We start from the raw sequence: 18,704 nt of genomic DNA, 5'->3' as shown, positions 1-18,704 counted from the left end.
GCACCCTCCCGGCCGCGACCCGGAAGTCCTTCCCGCCCCACTCCGAAACCGGCGCGAGGGGTCCGATGGCGGAGGGGGAGGCAGAGGTTCCAGCAGAGACCGGCGGCGGCGGCGGGGAACCTCCAACGAGGACCCTGGAGCCGGGAGTGGCTCCTATTAAAGCCCAGTGAGTCGCCGAGTCTGGGTGGGGGGTGAAGGCGCGCGGGCCTCTTCGGCCTCCGTAGCGCGGCCTGCGGGCCATGCGCGCTGCATGCCGGGAAACAGGCGGCCGCCCCGGGCGAGGAGCTCGCGGGCTCTTTGATTCCAGCTGCTGATCTTCCGGCCGCTGGGCCGGGCGGCGGCAGGGTCCTGAACATCGCTCAGGTTGGGGGACTGTCACATGAGCCTAGGGGCAAGTCGGGTGGGCGGGGGGGGAGGGCCGGCGCCGCAAGGCATGCTGGGTTTTGAAGTCCCAGCGCGTGGCGAGGCTGGGCACTACCGAACCGCGGTGCCTATCGGGAAATATGGCGGCTGGCGCTCTGTTGCAAAGCATCCTGGGAATTGTAGTTTTTCCGGGACGGTTGCTTTTTTTTTTTTTTTTTTTTTTCTTTTCTCCCCTTCCCCCAACTGCCCATCAATATTGAGCAGAGAAAGTTCTTTCTCCGTGGGGTGGGGGGAAGAGTTCTGGTCCTGCCACGTGATGGCAGAGGAGGACCTAGTGGGGCTTGTAGTGTCACGTGGAAATATTTTGCACGTACAGACTATTGTATTTGACTGTCGACTGAAAAAAAAAAAGCTATCCCTTTATTTTTTATTATTTTTTTCTTCTTTTTAATATTTATTTTACTTATTTATTCCCTTTTGTTGCCCTTGTTGTTTTATTGTTGTAGTTATTATTGTTGTTGTCGTTGTTGGATAGGACAGAGAGAAATGGAGAGAGGAGGGGAAGACAGAGAGGGGGAGAGAAAGACAGACACCTGCAGACCTGCTTCACCGCCTGGGAAGCGACTCCCCTGCAGGTGGGGAGCCGGGGGCTCGAACCGGGATCCTTATGCCGGTCCTTGTGCTTTGCGCCACCTGCGCTTAACCCGCTGAGCTGCCGCCCGACTACCTATTATTTTTTTCTTAAACCAAAACCCTGCTCAGGACTCTGGCTGACGGTGGTGCTGGGAATTGAACTTGGGACCTCAGAGCCTCAGGCAGGAGAGTCTCTTTGCAGAACCATGATGTTGTCTCCCCTGCCCCTGTTATTACTATTGTTGTGATCATCACCGTCATTGTTGCTGTTATTATAACTGCCCCGCCGCCGAGCTCAGGCTGATGGGGGTGCTGGGGCTCGAACCCAGGACCTCGGAGCCTCAAGCAGGAAAGTCTTTTGCAGAACCAGGATGCTGCCTCCCCAGCATTATTGTTGTGGTTGTTGTTGTCATCCCACCTCAGAGCCTCCGGCAGAACCATGGTGCCGTCTCCCGGGCAGGCGCAGCATCCCTTCTGCAATCCTTCCCACTTCCCTCCCCGCAGGTATCTCACCACCAAGGAGCAATTCCACGAGTTCCTGGAAGCCCCGGCTGGGCAGGTGAAGGCCGATGGGGAAACTGAGTCAGGAGGCGCCACTGGCAATGGTGTGGCCGAGCCGGAGGCCAAGCGGGCACGGCTGGAGGACGGACAGAGCGGCGGAGGCCAGACAGAGGACAGGAAGGAGGTGGAGGAGGAGGAGGGGGCCGCCGGCGAGCCCAGGGAGCACAAGAAAGCCCAGAAGAGGGCCCGCGGCCAGCACAAGAACCGGCCCCACCTGAAGCCCGCGGACCATGACTCCAACAGGCTCTGCCCGTCCCTGGTGCAGGTGACCGAGGGCTCGGGCTCTCCGCCCTTCAGGGGGCCGGGAGGTGGGGGGCGCACTTGGTTGAATGCCCACACGCTCCACAGTGTCCCAGGGACCCGGGTTCGAGTCCCAGCACCACCACCCCTCCATCCCCACCTGCAGGGGGAAAAGCTTTGTGAGCGGTGAAGCAGGGCTGCAGGGGTCTCTCTCCCTCTCTAACGACCCCCCCTTGCCGCTCCATTTCTGTCTGTCTCCACCTGATAAATACAATAAATGCTTAAAAAACAAAAGATTATTTCTCCCGGCTCCCCACCTGCAGGGGAGTCGCTTCCCAGGCGGTGAAGCAGGTCTGCAGGTGTCTGTCTTTCTCTCCCCCTCTCTGTCTTCCCCTCCTCTCTCCATTTCTCTCTGACATATCTGACAGCAGCAGTAATAACAACAACAAGGGCAACAAAATGGGAAGCCAGCCTCCCAGAGCAGTGGATTCGTAGTACCGTAGTCCAATCCAGTCAAAGTCCCCATGTTAAGAATCAGGTGTCCAAAGTGTTTCTCGGCCGGCCGCTTCCTCTGTGGCTTCCGTTCGGGGCCCCTCCGGGGACTCCAATCTGGGAGACCCAGCCTCCGCCCCCACTCCCCGTCTCACCCCTGCCCTGGGCCCCCCGCAGGGATTGTCTGCCATGTGCCTCTTCGGGGACCGTTGCCGCTACTTACATGACGTGGCCGCCTACCTGGAGCAGAAGCCCCCCGACCTGGGCTCCCGCTGCCCAGTCATCGAGACCCTGGGCCGCTGTCCCTACGGCATCACCTGCCGGTTCGCGGGGGCCCACCTGGCCGGGGGGGCGTCCCCCTGGGGCCCCCTGCCGCCCCCCGTCCGCAACGGGCTGGACAAGGCCTTGCAGCGACAGCTTCGGAAACACCAGGTCCGATTTCAGCGCTCCGAGGAGGCCCTGCGGCGGCTGAGCCAGAGCCCGCTCTCGGGGGTCCTGCCCGAGCCGTTCGACGGTGACACCGTGGGCCCCGATGCCGGGGTGGCCCCCGGCAGCCCTCTGCAGACCTGCGGGCCCCTGACAGATGAGGACGTGGTGAAGTTGAGGGCCTGCGAGAAGAAGCGGGTAGGCGCCCCCGCCTTCCCCATTTCAGAGTGGGGGGGACACAGGACACGCTGGGACTGTCCTCCCTGGCCACGACGGGGCCACCGTGCTGGGGTTTTGAGGGTTGTGTAGGAGGCCTCCGGCAGAGGAGGAAAGGGAGCTCGCCTCAGACCGGGCAGGACTGGCCACGGAGACGCGAGGAGGAAAGGGGACTGGACCTCCCCTCCCCATCTCCCCGTGTGTCTCCCCTTTCCTCCCCACAGCTGGACTTCCATGGCAAGCTGTACCTGGCCCCCCTCACTACGGTAGGGAGGAAGAAACAATGGTGGGGTTCCCCTGCCCCCGTCCCAGTAGCACCCAGTGCCCACCGGTGCCTGACAGGCCCTGTGTTTGTGTGTGTGTGATCTCTCTCTGTTGCCACGCGGCCCCCAGTGCGGGAACCTGCCCTTCCGGCGGATCTGTAAGCGATTCGGGGCCGACGTGACGTGCGGGGAGATGGCGGTGTGCACCAATTTGCTCCAGGGCCAGACGTCGGAGTGGGCCCTGCTCAAGCGTCATCCTTGTGAGGACATCTTTGGCGTCCAGGTGGGGGCGGCCCCGGGGGGACGGGGAGAGGGAGGGTCTTTCAGCTGCCAGGTTCCAAGGTGGCTGTCTCCTCCCAGTTCCCTCGTGCTGGCGCTGGCGGGGGCACCTCAGGGAGAGAGGTCCAGGGCCTCCTGGGGGCTGGGCAGTCAGCACAGTGATTCTGCAGAAAGACAATCTCCTGCCCGAGGCTCTGAGGTCCCAGGTTCAATCCCCAGCACCCCTACCAGCCAGAGCTGAGCAGGGCTCTGGGAAAAATCTCCGCCCGACATCCGGTCGAACCCACACGTCACCGAGCTCGAGGACCCGAGTTCGAGCCCCACCCCCACTCCCCCAGTCCCTATCTGCAGGGTGAGAGCCTCTCAATCTGTCCTAGCCAGTAATGGGGGGGGGGGGGGAAGGCCGGCACCGAGCCCCAGAAATACCCCGGAAGGCAAAAGAAAAAACAAAATCATCCCAGGAAGGGGCGCCGTGGGTGAAGCATTGGACTCCCCGGCGCGAGGTCCCGGCTGGATTCCCGGGTCCCCGGGGGAGGCCCAGCTTCCATCTCCATCTCTCTGTCTCTCTGTCTCTCGCAGCTGGAGGGCGCCTTCCCCGACACCATGACCAAGTGCGCAGAGCTTCTGAACCGCACCATCGACGTGGACTTCGTGGACATCAACGTGGGCTGCCCCATCGACCTAGTGTACAAGAAGGTGCGGTCCGAGCCCCGGGCTGGCGGAGGGGAAGGGACTGGGCTCCCACCCGGCTCCCCCTGCAGTCTCCAGCGTCCCTCTCTTGTCGCAGGGCGGGGGCTGTGCCCTCATGAACCGGACCGCCAAGTTCCAGCAGATCGTCAGAGGCATGAACGAGGTCGGACCTGGTACCTGCCTGCCCACCTGAGGCCAGAGCCCTGCTCGGCCCGCCTAGGCTCCGCCCACTCGAGCCCTGGCCCCGCCCACTCGGGTCACGACCACGCCCACCCCTCGGCCCCATCCCATCTGGGCCACAGACCGCCCACCCAGCCCGACGACTCGGCCCTTGGGGCAAAAGCCGGCCCACACCAGACGCAGCCCCGCCCACCCCGGGCCCCGCCCACACCCCGGCCCCCGCCCCCGTGTCTGGCCACGCCCACCCTCGCTGCTCCTGTGCCCGCCTGCTCTGCGTGGCCACGCCCACTAGCCACAGGCCTGCTCTGGCCACGCCCACCCAGACATGCCCCCATCCTGGGTCATGTCCATTCCCCCTTGTGGTCGGTCGCGCCCGACCCACGCCCACTCCAGGGCGCATGCGCCCACCCACTTTTCAGGCGGCCCCGCCCCTTACCGAGCCCCGCCCCCAGGTGTTGGACGTGCCGCTGACCGTGAAGATCCGCACCGGCGTCCAGGAGCGCGTGAACCTGGCGCACCGGCTGCTGCCGGAGCTGCGGGACTGGGGGGCCGCCATGGTCACGGTGGGTCTCGGGGGGGGGCCTCCGGGGAATGTGCTGTGGGGCTCTCTCTCAGGTCATTGGAAAGGGAGGGAGGCGGAGACATCCCAGCCCCTCTCTGCCCCGGGGAGCTTCCCCTGTACCCTCACGGTCCTCGCAGGTGGTGCCTGGGTCTGGAGCAAGCGACGGCTGAGCCAGTTCCGGAACTCCTCCTTGACGTCTCCCTCTCTCTCTCTGTCTCTCTCCGTCCACATTCACTGCTGTCTCTGTGTGTCTCGGCCTCTGTCTGTGTCTCCGGGTCTCCGTCTCCCAGGTCCACGGCCGCTCCCGGGAGCAGCGCTACACCAAGTGTGCGGACTGGGAGTACATCCGCGAGTGTGTGCAGGCCGCCAGCCCCATGCCGCTGTTTGGTGGGTGCCCACCTGCCGAGCCCCAGAGACAGAGCCAGAGCCTGAGCCCCGCACCCGGCCTGAGCCCCACAGACAGAGCCTGAGCCCCGCACCCGGCCTGAGCCCCGCACCCGGCCTGAGCCCCGCACCCGGCCTGAGCCCCGCACCCGGCCTGAGCCCCACAGACAGAGCCTGAGCCCCGCACCCGGCCTGAGCCCCGCACCCGGCCTGAGCCCCGCACCCGGCCTGAGCCCCGCACCCGGCCTGAGCCCCACACCCTGCCTGAGCCCCGCACCCGGCCTGAGCCCCGCACCCGGCCTGAGCCCCACAGACAGAGCCTGAGCCCCGCACCCGGCCTGAGCCCCGCACCCGGCCTGAGCCCCGCACCCGGCCTGAGCCCCGCACCCGGCCTGAGCCCCACACCCTGCCTGAGCCCCGCACCCGGCCTGAGCCCCGCACCCGGCCTGAGCCCCACAGACAGAGCCTGAGCCCCGCACCCGGCCTGAGCCCCGCACCCGGCCTGAGCCCCGCACCCGGCCTGAGCCCCGCACCCGGCCTGAGCCCCACAGACAGAGCCTGAGCCCCGCACCCGGCCTGAGCCCCGCACCCGGCCTGAGCCCCGCACCCGGCCTGAGCCCCACAGACAGAGCCTGAGCCCCGCACCCGGCCTGAGCCCCGCACCCGGCCTGAGCCCCGCACCCGGCCTGAGCCCCGCACCCGGCCTGAGCCCCACACCCTGCCTGAGCCCCGCACCCGGCCTGAGCCCCGCACCCGGCCTGAGCCCCACAGACAGAGCCTGAGCCCCGCACCCGGCCTGAGCCCCGCACCCGGCCTGAGCCCCGCACCCGGCCTGAGCCCCACAGACAGAGCCTGAGCCCCGCACCCGGCCTGAGCCCCGCACCCGGCCTGAGCCCCGCACCCGGCCTGAGCCCCGCACCCGGCCTGAGCCCCACACCCTGCCTGAGCCCCGCACCCGGCCTGAGCCCCGCACCCGGCCTGAGCCCCACAGACAGAGCCTGAGCCCCGCACCCGGCCTGAGCCCCGCACCCGGCCTGAGCCCCGCACCCGGCCTGAGCCCCACAGACAGAGCCTGAGCCCCGCACCCGGCCTGAGCCCCGCACCCGGCCTGAGCCCCGCACCCGGCCTGAGCCCCGCACCCGGCCTGAGCCCCGCACCCTGCCTGAGCCCCGCACCCGGCCTGAGCCCCGCACCCGGCCTGAGCCCCGCACCCGGCCTGAACCCCGCACCCGGCCTGAGCCCCGCACCCGGCCTGAGCCCCGCACCCTGCCTGAGCCCCGCACCCGGCCTGAGCCCCGCACCCGGCCTGAGCCCCGCACCCGGCCTGAGCCCCGCACCCGGCCTGAGCCCCGCACCCGGCCTGAGCCCCGCACCCGGCCTGAGCCCCACAGACAGAGCCTGAGCCCCGCACCCGGCCTGAGCCCCGCACCCGGCCTGAGCCCCGCACCCGGCCTGAGCCCCGCACCCGGCCTGAGCCCCGCACCCGGCCTGAGCCCCACACCCGGCCCGAACCCAAAAGCCAGTCTGAACCCCACACCCGGCCTGAGCCTCAGCATTAGCCCTGAGACACTCCATGTCCCCCCAGGGAACGGGGACATCTTGTCTTACGAAGACGCTGAGCGTGCCATGCAGACGGGCGTGGCGGGGTTCATGGTCGGCCGGTGAGTGTCCCCGGCCCCCCACACCCTCAGCCCTCAGTCTCGGGGCCCCTCCTCCCGGCACCAGAGCCCAGCAGTATCTTGGGTGTCTCTGGGGCCTCGCCGCACTCTCCTCAGACGGGTGGGGAGAGACGCCCCCATCCCGGGGCTCAAACCCGGGCCTTGTGACCCACAGGGAAGGCCCCCCCAGTCTGTGCCAACAAGTGTGGGAGTAACGATGAGCGATCTGATAGAGGTCCATGTGGGTGAGACTAGAAGGCAGACAGACAGACAGACGTGCACCAGAGTCCCCTACGTATCTACAGCACTACGAGTCGAACCCGGAGCCCCGGGCCTGCTAGCCCAGCCGGCCCTTTGGCCCAGGAGGAGAGAGCGTTGGACGCTCAGGCCCGAGGTTCCAGGTTCGATCCCAGCATCGCGGGTGCCTGATTCCGTAACCCCCCCACCCCCCACCCTTGGGTTTCTCTCCACAAAGTGAAAACCGAAGACACATTGGAGATGAGAAAGACGAGAGAGCCAGGGGCCAGGAGGCACACAAGGACCCGGGTTCGAGCCCCCGGCCCCCCTCCTGCAGGGGGGAGGAAGCTTCGCAGGCGGGGAAGCAGGGCTGCAGGCGTCTGTCCCTCTCTGTCCCTCCCTCTCTCTTCCTTTCTCAATTCCTCTGTCCTGTCCGAGAAAAAATGGGGGAGACGGCCATCGGGAGCAGTGGGTTCGCAGTGCAGGCACCGAGCTCCAGTCATAGCCCAGGAGGGAAAAGAGAAAGAAAGGAAGAAAGGAAGGAAGAAAGGAGGGAGGGAGGAAGACGGGCAGTGAAGCAGGTCTGCAGGTGTCTGTCTTTCTCTCCCCCTCTCTGTCTTTCCCTCCTCTCTCCATTTCTCTCTGTCCTGTCCAACAATGACGACATCGATAACAACAACAACAAGGACAAAAGGGAAAATAAATTTTAAAAATACAGGAAATCGAAGGGAGGAGCCTGGAGCCCTGGGTGGGGGGGGTCCAGGGCTGGCCCCGCCCTGAGGCTCGCCCCCCATGTCCATCCGTCTGTCCTGGCCCCCAGGGGCGCCCTGCTGAAGCCCTGGCTGTTCACGGAGCTCCGCGAGCGGCGGCACTGGGACATCTCGTCGTCCGAGCGGCTGGACATGCTGCGGGACTTCACGCGCTTCGGCCTGGAGCACTGGGGCTCGGACACGCGGGGCGTGGAGGTCACCCGTCGCTTCCTGCTCGAGTGGCTGTCCTTCCTCTGCAGGTGGGGGGCTGGGGACCAGGGGGGAGTTGGGGCCTGTGGGGGACTAGAGGGGGTGTGGGGGTCAGGGTGGGAGTTTGGGGGGGACCCTAGGACGTCTGGGGGGCAAGGTGGGGGCTTGGGGGTCAGGGGTGTTAGGACAGGGTTAGGGAGCTCGGGGGCACCTGGGGGGTCCTGGAGGTGTGCAGGGGGCCTGAGGGGCTGGAGGTTCAGGACGGGGGCCGGGGGTCCCTGGGGGCAGAGGGTCTAGAACAAGGTCCAAGGGGGCCCCCTAGGATCCGGGCGTCCTGGAGGGGCCCTAGGACGGGGAGGGGGGCTCGGGCCAGGGGCTGGCCATTGTCTGGGGTCTCCGCACACACCCAGCCTCCTACCCTGCCCCCCCCAGGTACATCCCTGTGGGGCTGCTGGATCGGCTGCCCCAGAAGATCAACGAACGCCCCCCCTACTACCTGGGCCGCGACCACCTGGAGACCCTCATGGCCAGCCCCCGTGCCGACGACTGGGTCCGCATCAGGTGCCTGGGGGTCCTCGAGGCGGTGCCTGGCAGGGGACTGGGTGTGGGGGAGGGGGGCCCCCAGGCTGATCTGCTGCCGCCTCCCCCCACAGCGAGATGCTTCTGGGCCCGGTGCCGCCCAACTTCGTCTTCCTCCCCAAGCACAAGGCCAATGCCTACAAGTAGCCGGGCCCCGAGGCCCAGGCGCCACGTGGAGGAGCCCACAGAGCCAGGGGGAAATAAAATCGGTTCTCAGAAAACTCGGTGTTCTCTCTGCTTCTCTTTGTGGGGGGGGGGGGGTGGGGGAAATCCCACGTCTGGTTTTCCCTGGCTGCTTGGGACCCTCAGAGGCCCTGGGCTTCATGGAGGGGGAAAGGCTTGGAGGGGGGCATTCTCCGCCCTTTGTCCAAAGCCGTGCCTGATCACTGAAGGCCTGGTTCTGCCACCGCACGCCCTAAGCCTCTCACCCAGCCCTCAAGGACGGCAAGCAGGACCCCCCATTCAAAACAGCCATCCCCAAAGGAGCCCCTCCGGCTCCAAGTTGCTCTGTGTCTGTGTGTGTGGATCAGGGAGGGCTGCCTGGAGGAAGGGACCCAGGGGGAGGCTCTGGGTGGCCTCCCAGACTCCCCGCCCCCCGGAACTTCCAGGTGCCCCAGTAACCCCATCAAACAGAACCCCGCGGAATTCTCAGCTGTCTCCCGGCCGGGCCCCCTACTCCACACCCCCCCATGCAGCATCCCCAAAGCTCTTACACACCCGGCGCCCCCCAAGAAGGCTTCAGCCCACGGGGGCCGGACGGGGTCGAGGGTCCCCCCTGCCCGGAGCCGCTCCCCCCCGCCGTGGGTACGACTCGGGGCGGTGGCGGTGGGGGGGGTACCCCGAGGGGCCCTCCGGTCTCAGTACCCGACCGCCGCCCACCCCCCTACCCGCAGGCCCCGCCAGCCTCTACCGCCCCCCGAACCCAGAGAAAGAGGTGTACCCCGCCCCTCCGGCAGGTAACGTGGGTAACGTGGGGCCGGGGCCCGAGCCCTGGGATGGGAGGGGCCGGAGAAAACAGGCCCCTCAGAAGGGGGGAGCCCACATCCCTGCCATGGTGGCGAGAGCCCGAGGTGAATCCCCCCAGAGTCCACCTGCCTCCCCAGGTCTCCCTGGAGGCAGCCCCCAAATTTGAGGGTCTCTCCTGCCCCCCCAGGATTCCAGATGGCCCCCTGCGGGTGCTTCTTTGACCCCCGGATATACCGCATCGAGTGGACCACCCCCGACTTCTGCCAGGCGTCTCTCTACAAGTTGGGGGGCGTGGGGCCAGTGGGGGGCCCCGGCTCTGCAGCTGGCTACGTCCTAGAAGCCCCCCCATACCTCAAAACCGCTGTGCCAGCCCCCTACCAGCCACCGCCGCAACCAGCCACGGCGCCCGGGCCCCCCCAGTACCTGGTACCCTACTTCCTGCCCGAGGAAGCCGCCCCAGAGGGCCTGGGCTTCCCCGTGGGGGACGAGGGTCCCCCCCCTGCCGTCGCCGTCGTGGAGGGCCCCCCTACTCTGAGCAGAGTCGGCCAGGAAGGCCCGGCCCCCTCAGGGCCCCCCAAGGACCCCAAGGTGCCCCCCACGGTGGTGACCCTACCCGCTGAGCCCCCACTCCCGCCGGGGGGCTATGGGCGCCCCAAGAGCCGCCTCAGCCAGGCGCCGGCCCCCGAGGACGTCCGGGGCTTTGGGGGACCCAGGCCAGGCCCTCTGCACCCCCAGATGGAGCCCAAGCCCGGGGGGGTCCCGGTCGGGGGTCCCCCTCCTCCTTCGGGAGCGGGAGAGTCCAAGGCCTTCGTCCTGCCGGACAAAATTCTCCTGGAAGACGCCATGAAGCTCTTCGACTGTCTGCCGGGTGGCTCGGAGCCCTCGTCCGAGGGGGACCCCCCGCCCAGGCCGCCCCCCGGGGCCGGGGGTGACATCCGCTCGCTGCACCTGCCGGACGAGCTCTTGTCCTTTGACTACAACGTTCCTGAGATCCTGGACACCGTCTCCCACGTTGAATGTCTCTTTCACCTCCCGGCCCTGGACGAGGGGTCCCCCGGTCCCACCACCCGGCCCCCCTCGGCCACCGCGCCCCTTGCCAGGAAGAAGGCCATCCCCAAGAAGAACCGGCAGGGTGGCAGGGCCAGGCCGGCCAACGGGGGGCCACCCGCCCTGCCTATACTCAATTAAACTATCTGTTTGAGCCTTCGGAGCTCTGCGTACACTTTTTTTGGGGGGTGGCGGGGGGCCGAGAGGCCCACATTGAGGTGCTCTGTCTTACCTCTGGGGGGGACCAGGCGGAGTCCGGCAGGACTCACCCGCTTGGGCAGACCTGTTACCCTGTGCGAGGACCTGGGTTCCAGCCCCCGGTCCCCACCTGCAGGAGGAAAGCTTTGCGGGTGGTGAAGCAGGGCTGCAGGTGTCTCTCTGTCTCTCTCCCTCTCCCTCTCCCTCTCCCCTTTTGACTTCTCTCTGTCTCTATCCAATCAGTCAATAAATAAGGAAAGAAATTAAAAAAAAAAAAAAAAGAAAGGGAAAGGAAGAAAGGGAAAAGGTTGGGAGACAGCACAGTGGTTCTGCAAACAGACTCACTGCTGCCTGAGGCTCTGAGGTCCCAGGTTCGATCCCCAGCACCACCATCAGCCAGAGCTGAGCAGGCCTTTGGTAATAAGAATGGTAATGATGATAATAATAATAGTAATAATAGGGGCCAGGTGGTGGGGCACCTGGTTGAGCGCACAAGTTACAGTGTGCAGGGACCTGGGTTCGAGCCCCTAGGCCCCACCTACAGGGGGGAAAGCTTTGCGGGTGGTGAAGCAGGGCTGCAGGTGTCTCTCTGTCTCTCTGCCTCTCTGTCTCCCCCTTCCCTCTAGATTTCTGGCTGTCTCTATCCAATAAATAAAGATAGTTTTAGAAAAAAAAATAATGGAATAATGGAAAAAAATCTACCAGTTAAAAAAATATAAATATTTCTGAGAGTCGGGCGGTAGCGCAGCGGGTTAAGCACAGGTGGCGCCAAGCGCAAGGACCGGCGTAAGGATCCCGGTTCGAGCCCCTGGCTCCCCACCTGCAGGGGAGTCACTTCCCAGGCGGTGAAGCAGGTCTGCAGGTGTCTGTCTTTCTCTCCCCCTCTGTCTTCCCCTCCTCTCTCAACTTCTCTGTCCTAGCCAAAAAAAAAATCAGAAAAAAAAGCCACAGGAGCAGTGGATTCGTAGTGCAGGCATCGAGCACCAGCAATAACCCTAGAGGAAAAAATAAATAAAAAAAATCTACCAGTTAAAAATATATTTTTTAAATTAAGGAAGGAAGGAAGGAATAAAGGGAAAAGACCATTTACCTTCACCCCAATGTTTGAGGCAGCCTATTTTGTTTTTTTAATTTTTTTACTTATTATTCCCTATTGTTGCCCTTGTGGTTTCATTGTTGTAGTTATTATTAATGTTGTCATTGTTAGATAGGACAGAGAGAAATGGAGAGAGGAGGGGAAGACAGAGAGGGGGAGAGAAAGACAGACACCTGCAGACCTGCTTCACCGCCTGTGAAGTGACTCCCCTGCAGGTGGGGAGCCGGGGTTCGAACCGGGATCCTTAGGCCGGTCCTTGTCCTTTGTGCCACGTGCACTTAACCCGCTGCGCTACAGCCCGACTCCCTGAGGGAACCTGTCTTGGCCCATAGATGAAGCTCGGCCTGGACCAGAGAGAAAGACCTTGCAGCTAGGGAAGCTCCCCATATGGTGCTGCATTTCCTGCCCCCCCCCCCCCTTTTAAGCAGAGGAGAAATTAACATCAACACCTGGAGTAAGAACAAGGTTACTTCTTTCGTTCCAGTGACAGACAAGGCTCAGAGCTCTGCCATCTGCGATCCCGGGACCCAGAACCCGGGACCCGGGACCTGGGACTCGGACAGAGCAACCTCCTCCAGGGAGCCATCCCTGACAGCCCTGCTGGGCTGCTGGCTCCCGGATGTCGATGTGTCTTTGGCGCCCTCCCCAGAGGATCAGCTCCTCATGCAGGCCTGCAATCGGGCCCGGCAGCGATACCAGAAGGCCACCCAGAAACGCCGGGTCTCGGCGCCCCTCTCGGGGTGTAGGATCTTGGGGATTATGTAGGCCAGAAAGATGGTCATCACGGCGATGAACTCCAGGAGCAAAATGCACGGGGCCTCGACGAACATGCGCTCGGGCAGGGCGCCATAGACGTACACGCTGAATGAGACGCTCAGCCGGCAGTAGCTGAGGGGGGGACAGTGGGGACACAGGCCAGAGACGCTCGCCCAATCCCAGCCCCGGGCAGGGCGGGCAGGCTGTGGGTCTCTCCTCTCTCAGCACCAGGCACAGCACCCAGGGAGCCTATGGAGGGTGGGCAGGGCTGTGGGGTCTCTCTTCTCTCAGCACCATGGACAGCACCCAGGGAGCCCCATGGAGGGTGGGCAGGGCTGTGGGGTCTCTCCTCTCTCAGCACCAGGCACAGCACCCAGGGAGCCCATGGAGGGTGGGCAGGGCTGTGGGGTCTCTCCTCTCTCAGCACCAGGCACAGCACCCAGGGAGCCCATGGAGGGTGGGCAGGGCTGTGGGGTCTCTCCTCTCTCAGCACCATGGACAGCACCCAGGGAGCCCATGGAGGGTGGGCAGGGCTGTGGGGTCTCTCCTCTCTCAGCACCAGGCACAGCACCCAGGGAGCCCATGGAGGGTGGGCAGGACTGTGGGGTCTTTCTGACTCTCCCTCACTTCTTGTGTCTCTGCTGCAAACTCATTTTGGGTGGAGTGTGTCCAGCTTTCTCTGGCCACCTCTTAGTACCCAATCTCTCCCCTCCTTGTTGGCTGCTCCGGCTTCGGGGTTGCGTGTGCGGACCTGTAGTACGGATCCACGATGGTGGCGAAGAAGACGTAGATTCCATTTCTCTTGTTGAACACCATCTTGTTCTCCGTTGGTCCGCCCAGCACCTGGTACTCAACATCGGGCCAGAGCAGTGGGGCGTCATTTTCGGGGTCGTAGCAGCTGATGTAGTTCTAAGGGGGCAGATGGGGGGGTGGACAGGGCTGTGGTCACACCCCCAAGGATCATGGGGTCGGTGCTGTGGAACTGTAGAGGGGCTGGAGACAGCCAGAAATTAAGAGGAATTTGGGGGGTCGGGCGGTAGCGCAGTGGGTTAAGTGCAGGTGGTGCAAAGCACAAGGACCAGTGTCAGGATCCTGGTTCGAGCCCCCGGCTCCCCACCTGCAGGGGAGTCGCTTCACAGGCAGTGAAGCAGGTCTGCAGGTGTCTGTCTTTCTCTTCCCCTGTCATCCCCATCTCTCTCCATTTCTCTGTCCTAACCAACAACAATGACAACAATAGTAGTAACAACAATAATAGTAACAACACTGATAAACAAAAAGGGCAACAAAAGTGAAAAAAGTGGCCTCCAGGCCTGGTGGATTTCTGGTGCAGGCACCGAGCCCCAGCGATATCCCTGGAGGCCAAAAAAAAAAGAGGAAGTTGGAAACAGAAAGGGAGAGAGAGGGTGGAGCATAAGAGCATCCTGGTTCTGCAAAGGGCCTTTCATTTGAGGCTCTGTCAAGTCCCAGGTTCAATCCCCGCACCACCATCAGCCAGAGCTGAACAGTGCTCTGGTAACAATAAAATAAAGTAAATAGAGAGAGACAGAGACAGAGAGACACCTGCAGCCCTGCTTCACCTGCTGTGAAGCTTTGTTCCCCCTGCAGGTGGGGACCAGGGGCTTGAACCTGGGTCTTGTGCACTGTCATGTGTGCACTCTGCTGAGTGGCCCCTTTCCTATCTCTTCACATTAAAAAATTTTTATTTATTTATTTATTTTCCCTTTTGTTACTTTTATTTTTCATTGTTGTAGTTGTTGTTGTTATTGATGTTGTCGTTGTTGGCTAGGACAGAGAGAAATGGAGAGAGGAGGGGAAGACAGAGAGGGGGAGAGAAAGACAGACACCTGCAGACCTGCTTCACCGCCTGGGAAGCGACTCCCCTGCAGGTGGGGAGCCGGGGGCTCAAACCGGGATCCTTGAGCCGGTCCTTGTGCTTTGTGCCACGTGCGCTTAACCTGCGGCGCTACCGCCCGACTCCCCCATAAAGTTTTTTAGAGCAACCCCAGGGGACACAGGTGGCAGATTAGCTCTGGGTTGTGAATTCAGGGCACATGGATTTGAGCCCCCACACACCTCAGAACCCCCCCCAAACCCGCCAGGAGCCCCGTCTCTGGAGCTCTGGCCACTGTGTCTGTGGGTCAGTGTTGACAGGGTTGCGACCCACTGGGATGGGGAACCACCCCTGGGGCAGGGATGGGGGGGACCTCCAGGGCTTGAGGGGTTTGTGGCAGGGCAGGGGGCACCTCTCGGGACCAGGAGTAGGGTCCGGAGTCCTTTATGTTGCTGGTCCAGTTCTGTGGCTGGGTGATGCAGTGGGCGGTCTTGGCCGTCAGCAAGTAGGAGTAGGTGAAGAGGCCGTTCATCTCCAGGAGCACAAATTCCGCATCAACTTCCTCCACGAATTTGTTGTTCTCCCACCTGTGAATGAGGCCAGGCCCAGCTGAGGTCAGGGGGCTTGAACCCTGGAACCTCATTCTACTGGGCTGACCTCGGCTGTGGCCATCAGCGGGGCCCCTCCAGACCGTGTGTGTGTGTGTGTGTGTGTGTGTGTGTGTGTGTGTGTGTGTCTTTCTATGTATCTCTCTGTCCTTATCATAAAAAAAAAACAAGGGCTGGGGAGACATCACAGTGGTTCTACTAACTGACTCTCCTGCCTGAGGCTCTGCGGTAACCCAGGTTCAAGCCCCAGCCCCACCACCAGCCAGAGCTCAGCAGGGCTCTCTCTCTTTTTCTCTCTCTTTGTCATAGATTTTCTTTAGATTTTAATATTTTTATTTACTTATTTAAAGACAGAAATTGAGAGGGAGGGAAGAGAGGGAGAGAGAGAGAGAGAGAGAGAGAAACTGTTCATAGCCAACCCTCAAATAAACTTTTCCTTAGGCCAAATTTTTGGTTCCCTGACCTTCAGGGCAATTTGAACCCTGGATGCCCAGACACTGAGTGTAGCTGAGGGGGTTGGGGGCGCCCGTTCCCCTCTGCCCCCAGCTCCCCGGTTCTGGGCCTCACAGCTCTACCACCGGTCTCCATGGGTGGTCGTAATAGATGAGGATCGGGCATCCGTACTGCTGGTAGTTGTACAAAATCTCTCTGTCCGCGTCGGTCGGCTTCCCCAGGAATCTGGGATCGTGGGCTTCCCTGTGGGGCGGAGGAAGGCGGGATATGGGGGGCCTCCCTCAAAGTCACCCCGAGGTCCACCAGCTGGGGACAGACATTTGAGGGAGGGATATTCGAGTGTCCTGTTTAGAAAATATATTTATTAGACCGAGGAGACAGCACGGAGATTCTGCAGAGAGATTCTCCTGCCTGAGGCTCTGAGGTCCTGGGTTCAAGCCCCAGCGTCACCATCAGCCAGAGCTGAGCAGGGCTCCGGTGAAAACAAACAAAAAGTTATTAATATGAGATAGAGATAGGCAGATAGTAAGAGAGAGAGAGAGAGAGAGAGAGAGAGAGAGATGGTCCAGAGCCTCCCTCTGACAAAGACAATACTGGGGCTTGAACTCAGGACCTCAGGTTTGAGAGTCCAGAATTCTACCACTGTCAGACTGGGGGTCTATTTATTTGTTAACATTTGATTTATTGATTCATGAGAAAGGTAGGAGGAGAGAGAGAAAGAACCAGACATCACTCGGGTGCATGTGCTGCCAGGGATTAGGGATTGAACTCGGGACCTTATCCTCCCTCCCTTCCTTCCTTCCTTCCTTCCTTCCTTCCTTCCTTCCTTCCTCCCTCCCTCTTTTTCCTCTCTTCCCTTTCTCTTTCCTTCCTTTTTTCTTTTTTAAATTTATTTGTTATTTAAGAAAGGATAAATTAACAAAACCATAGGGTAGGAGGGGTACAACTCTACACAGTTCCCGCCACCCAGTCTCCGTATCCCACCCCCTCCCCTGACAGCTTTCCCATTCTCTATCCCTCTGGGAGCATGGACCCAGGGTCACTGTGGGTTGCAGAAGGTGGAAGGTCTGGCTGCTGTCATTGCTTCCCCGCTGAACATGGGTGTTGACAGGTGGATCCATACTCCCAGTCTGCCTCTCTCTCTCCCTAGTGGGGCAGGGCTCTGGGGAAGCGGAGCTCCAGGACACATTGGTGGGGTCATCTGTCCTTCCTTTTTCTTTATCCTCTTCTTTTCCTTCCTCTCTTCCTTTCTTTTTCTTTTCTTCCTTCCTCTTTTTCCTCTTTCCCTTTCTTCCTCTTCTTCTTTCCTTCTTTTCTTTTCTTTTCTTTCTTCTTCCTCTCTCTCTCTCTCTCTCTCTCTCTCTCTTTTTCCTTCAGATTTGGGACCTGGCGCTTAATGGTTATGGGATTTCACTGATGCAGGCTAGAGGGCTGTTTTGTTTCTTTGTTTTGTCCTCTTAGGAAGAGTGAACTTCTCCGAGCGCCCTGGGCCTCCCATGGGGGGACAGGGACCCCACGTGCGTGCGGGAAGGCAGGCACCTTCCCCGGTGATCTCTCTCTCCGGCCCCCTCTCCAGGTCTCCAGAGGAGCATGAAGACTGGGGGAGAGCGGTTGGGGGCGCTGTCTTACTTCTCAAGGATGTAGCTGTAGTTCTGCTGAAGCTCTTCAGCGTCAAGGATCTGTTCATCACACGCCGTGACTTCTCTGCGGTCATGAGACAGAGAGATGGAGAGAGAGCAGGAGAGGAAGACAGCACAGACCCACTCCATCAGTCTAAAGCTGCTTCCCTATTTGTACGGGGCTTCCGTGTGGTGGCCGGGGAAGGAGAGGTGGGGTGGGGGGGAATCCTCGAACCTAGGTCCCCAATGAGATACGCCAGGATGCCTCCTTCAGGGAGCCCACCCGGCCCACCCGACCAGCTCACTTCTGAATGATGATCTTTTTATTCACGTCACATCCAAGAGAAATGAGGGCACTCTGTAGAGGGGGAGATGGGGAAAGAGACAGAGGGTCTGTCCCCCTAAAAAGGCAGGTGGGCTTGGGGGGGACTACTATCCCCTCCAAGAGAAACTGAGAGGGAGGGAGAGACAGAGAGGGAGAGAGACAGAGAGACACCTGCAGCCCTGCTCCACCACTCGGGAAACGTTCCCCCTGCAGGTGAGGACCAGGGGCTCAAACCCAGGGCCTTGTGCTCTGTGATGTGAACGCTCAAGCAGGTGCGCCACTGTCTACTGCCCCCACCACAATTCTTTGATGGGCTTATCTATTCCAGACAGACAGACAGACAGACAGAAACAGAGCCTCCCTTTGGCACTTCTGATGCCCGGGATGGAACTCAGGACCTTGGGCCTGAGAGTCCAAGACTTTATCCAAATAGTCTCCTCCTGCGCTGCCAAATTATTTATTGTGTTTATTTATCTATTTACAATGAGAAAGAGAGAGAGAGAGACAGAGCCCAGAGCCCTGCTGAGCTCCTGCTGATGGTGGTGCTGGGGATGGAACCTGGGACCTCAGAGCCTCAGGCAAGAGAGGTTTTTTGCAGAGCCCCTATGCTGTCTCCCAGCCCTATTATTATCAGTATCAGTATTATTAGGACTTTCAGGATTAGTAGTCCAGAGCCCTACGGAGCTCTGGCTGATGGTTGTGATGGGGCTTGAACCTGGGTCCTCTGAGTCTCAGGCAGGAGAGTGTTTCCAGAGCCATCCTGCTGCCTCCCTTTTGAAAACATTTCATTCATTTATTTTCCCTCCAGGGTCATTGCTGGGGCTCAGCGCCAGCACTACAAATCCACCGCCTTCAGCCAGGATCCTGGGAGTCGGGCAGTAGCGCAGCGGGTTAAGCGCACATGGCGCAAAGCGCAAGGACCGGTGTCAGGATCCCGGTTCGAGCCCCTGGCTCTCCACCTGCTGGGGAGTCGCTTCACAGGTGGTGAAGCAGGTCTGCAGGTGTCTGTCTTTCTCTCCCCCCTTTGTCTTCCCCTCCTCTCTCCATTTCTCTCTGTCCTATCCAACAACAACGACAGCAATG

The 18,704-nt window shown here is 61.6% G+C and overlaps 4 protein-coding genes across 8 annotated transcripts in view; 2 read left to right on the top strand and 2 right to left on the bottom strand.

The window, feature by feature from the left end:
• The window catches only part of SAFB (scaffold attachment factor B), a 125,966-nt gene that overhangs the window by 56,112 nt on the left and 51,150 nt on the right, over window positions 1-18,704 (bottom strand). The window lies entirely within an intron of this gene.
• DUS3L (dihydrouridine synthase 3 like) lies at window positions 9-8,943 on the top strand. Its single transcript, XM_007524827.3, has 13 exons — window positions 9-166; window positions 1,501-1,822; window positions 2,467-2,913; window positions 3,156-3,197; window positions 3,325-3,477; window positions 4,053-4,169; window positions 4,261-4,326; window positions 4,796-4,906; window positions 5,196-5,292; window positions 6,875-6,950; window positions 8,005-8,193; window positions 8,576-8,704; window positions 8,797-8,943. Exons 1-13 carry the CDS (start codon window positions 66-68, stop codon window positions 8,867-8,869), a joined length of 1,923 nt encoding a protein of 640 aa, XP_007524889.1. The 5' UTR covers window positions 9-65; the 3' UTR covers window positions 8,870-8,943.
• Window positions 9,412-10,891, top strand: PRR22 (proline rich 22). The gene is made up of 3 exons (XM_007524951.2): window positions 9,412-9,526; window positions 9,616-9,678; window positions 9,876-10,891. The coding sequence occupies exons 1-3, from the start codon at window positions 9,412-9,414 to the stop codon at window positions 10,874-10,876; spliced, it is 1,179 nt and encodes a 392-aa protein (XP_007525013.1). The 3' UTR covers window positions 10,877-10,891.
• CATSPERD (cation channel sperm associated auxiliary subunit delta) overlaps window positions 12,485-18,704 on the bottom strand; it is a 32,725-nt gene continuing 26,505 nt past the window's right edge. For 3 of the 4 annotated variants that reach the window (XM_060181961.1, XM_060181962.1, XM_060181964.1), the window contains 6 exons: window positions 17,602-17,654; window positions 17,307-17,381; window positions 15,792-15,920; window positions 15,029-15,203; window positions 13,537-13,694; window positions 12,485-12,917 (listed from right to left, as the gene is read on the bottom strand). In XM_060181961.1, the coding sequence (XP_060037944.1) occupies window positions 12,683-12,917; window positions 13,537-13,694; window positions 15,029-15,203; window positions 15,792-15,920; window positions 17,307-17,381; window positions 17,602-17,654 (825 nt within the window). In that variant the 3' untranslated portion in view covers window positions 12,485-12,682. The remainder of the gene's footprint in view (window positions 12,918-13,536; window positions 13,695-15,028; window positions 15,204-15,791; window positions 15,921-17,306; window positions 17,382-17,601; window positions 17,655-18,704) is intronic. The other variant, XM_060181963.1, reaches the window with a different exon arrangement.

The sequence above is a fragment of the Erinaceus europaeus genome, chromosome 23, assembly GCF_950295315.1.
Source record: "Erinaceus europaeus chromosome 23, mEriEur2.1, whole genome shotgun sequence".
Lineage (NCBI taxonomy): Eukaryota > Metazoa > Chordata > Mammalia > Eulipotyphla > Erinaceidae > Erinaceus > Erinaceus europaeus.
The sequence above is the reverse complement of the archived record's forward strand: the minus strand, read 5'-3'. Positions and strand labels throughout refer to the sequence as shown.

Excerpts from the sequence above, each read along its gene's own strand:
- PRR22 (XM_007524951.2), top strand. The coding sequence starts at position 9,412 with ATGCAGCATCCCCAAAGCTCTTACACACCCGGCGCCCCCCAAGAAGGC. Across the intron at positions 9,527-9,615 it reads GCCGCTCCCCCCCGCCGTGG|GCCCCGCCAGCCTCTACCGC; the intron begins GTACGACTCGGG and ends CCCTACCCGCAG. Across the intron at positions 9,679-9,875 it reads GTACCCCGCCCCTCCGGCAG|GATTCCAGATGGCCCCCTGC; the intron begins GTAACGTGGGTA and ends CTGCCCCCCCAG.
- DUS3L (XM_007524827.3), top strand. The coding sequence starts at position 66 with ATGGCGGAGGGGGAGGCAGAGGTTCCAGCAGAGACCGGCGGCGGCGGC. Across the intron at positions 8,194-8,575 it reads TGGCTGTCCTTCCTCTGCAG|GTACATCCCTGTGGGGCTGC; the intron begins GTGGGGGGCTGG and ends TGCCCCCCCCAG. Across the intron at positions 8,705-8,796 it reads GACGACTGGGTCCGCATCAG|CGAGATGCTTCTGGGCCCGG; the intron begins GTGCCTGGGGGT and ends CTCCCCCCACAG.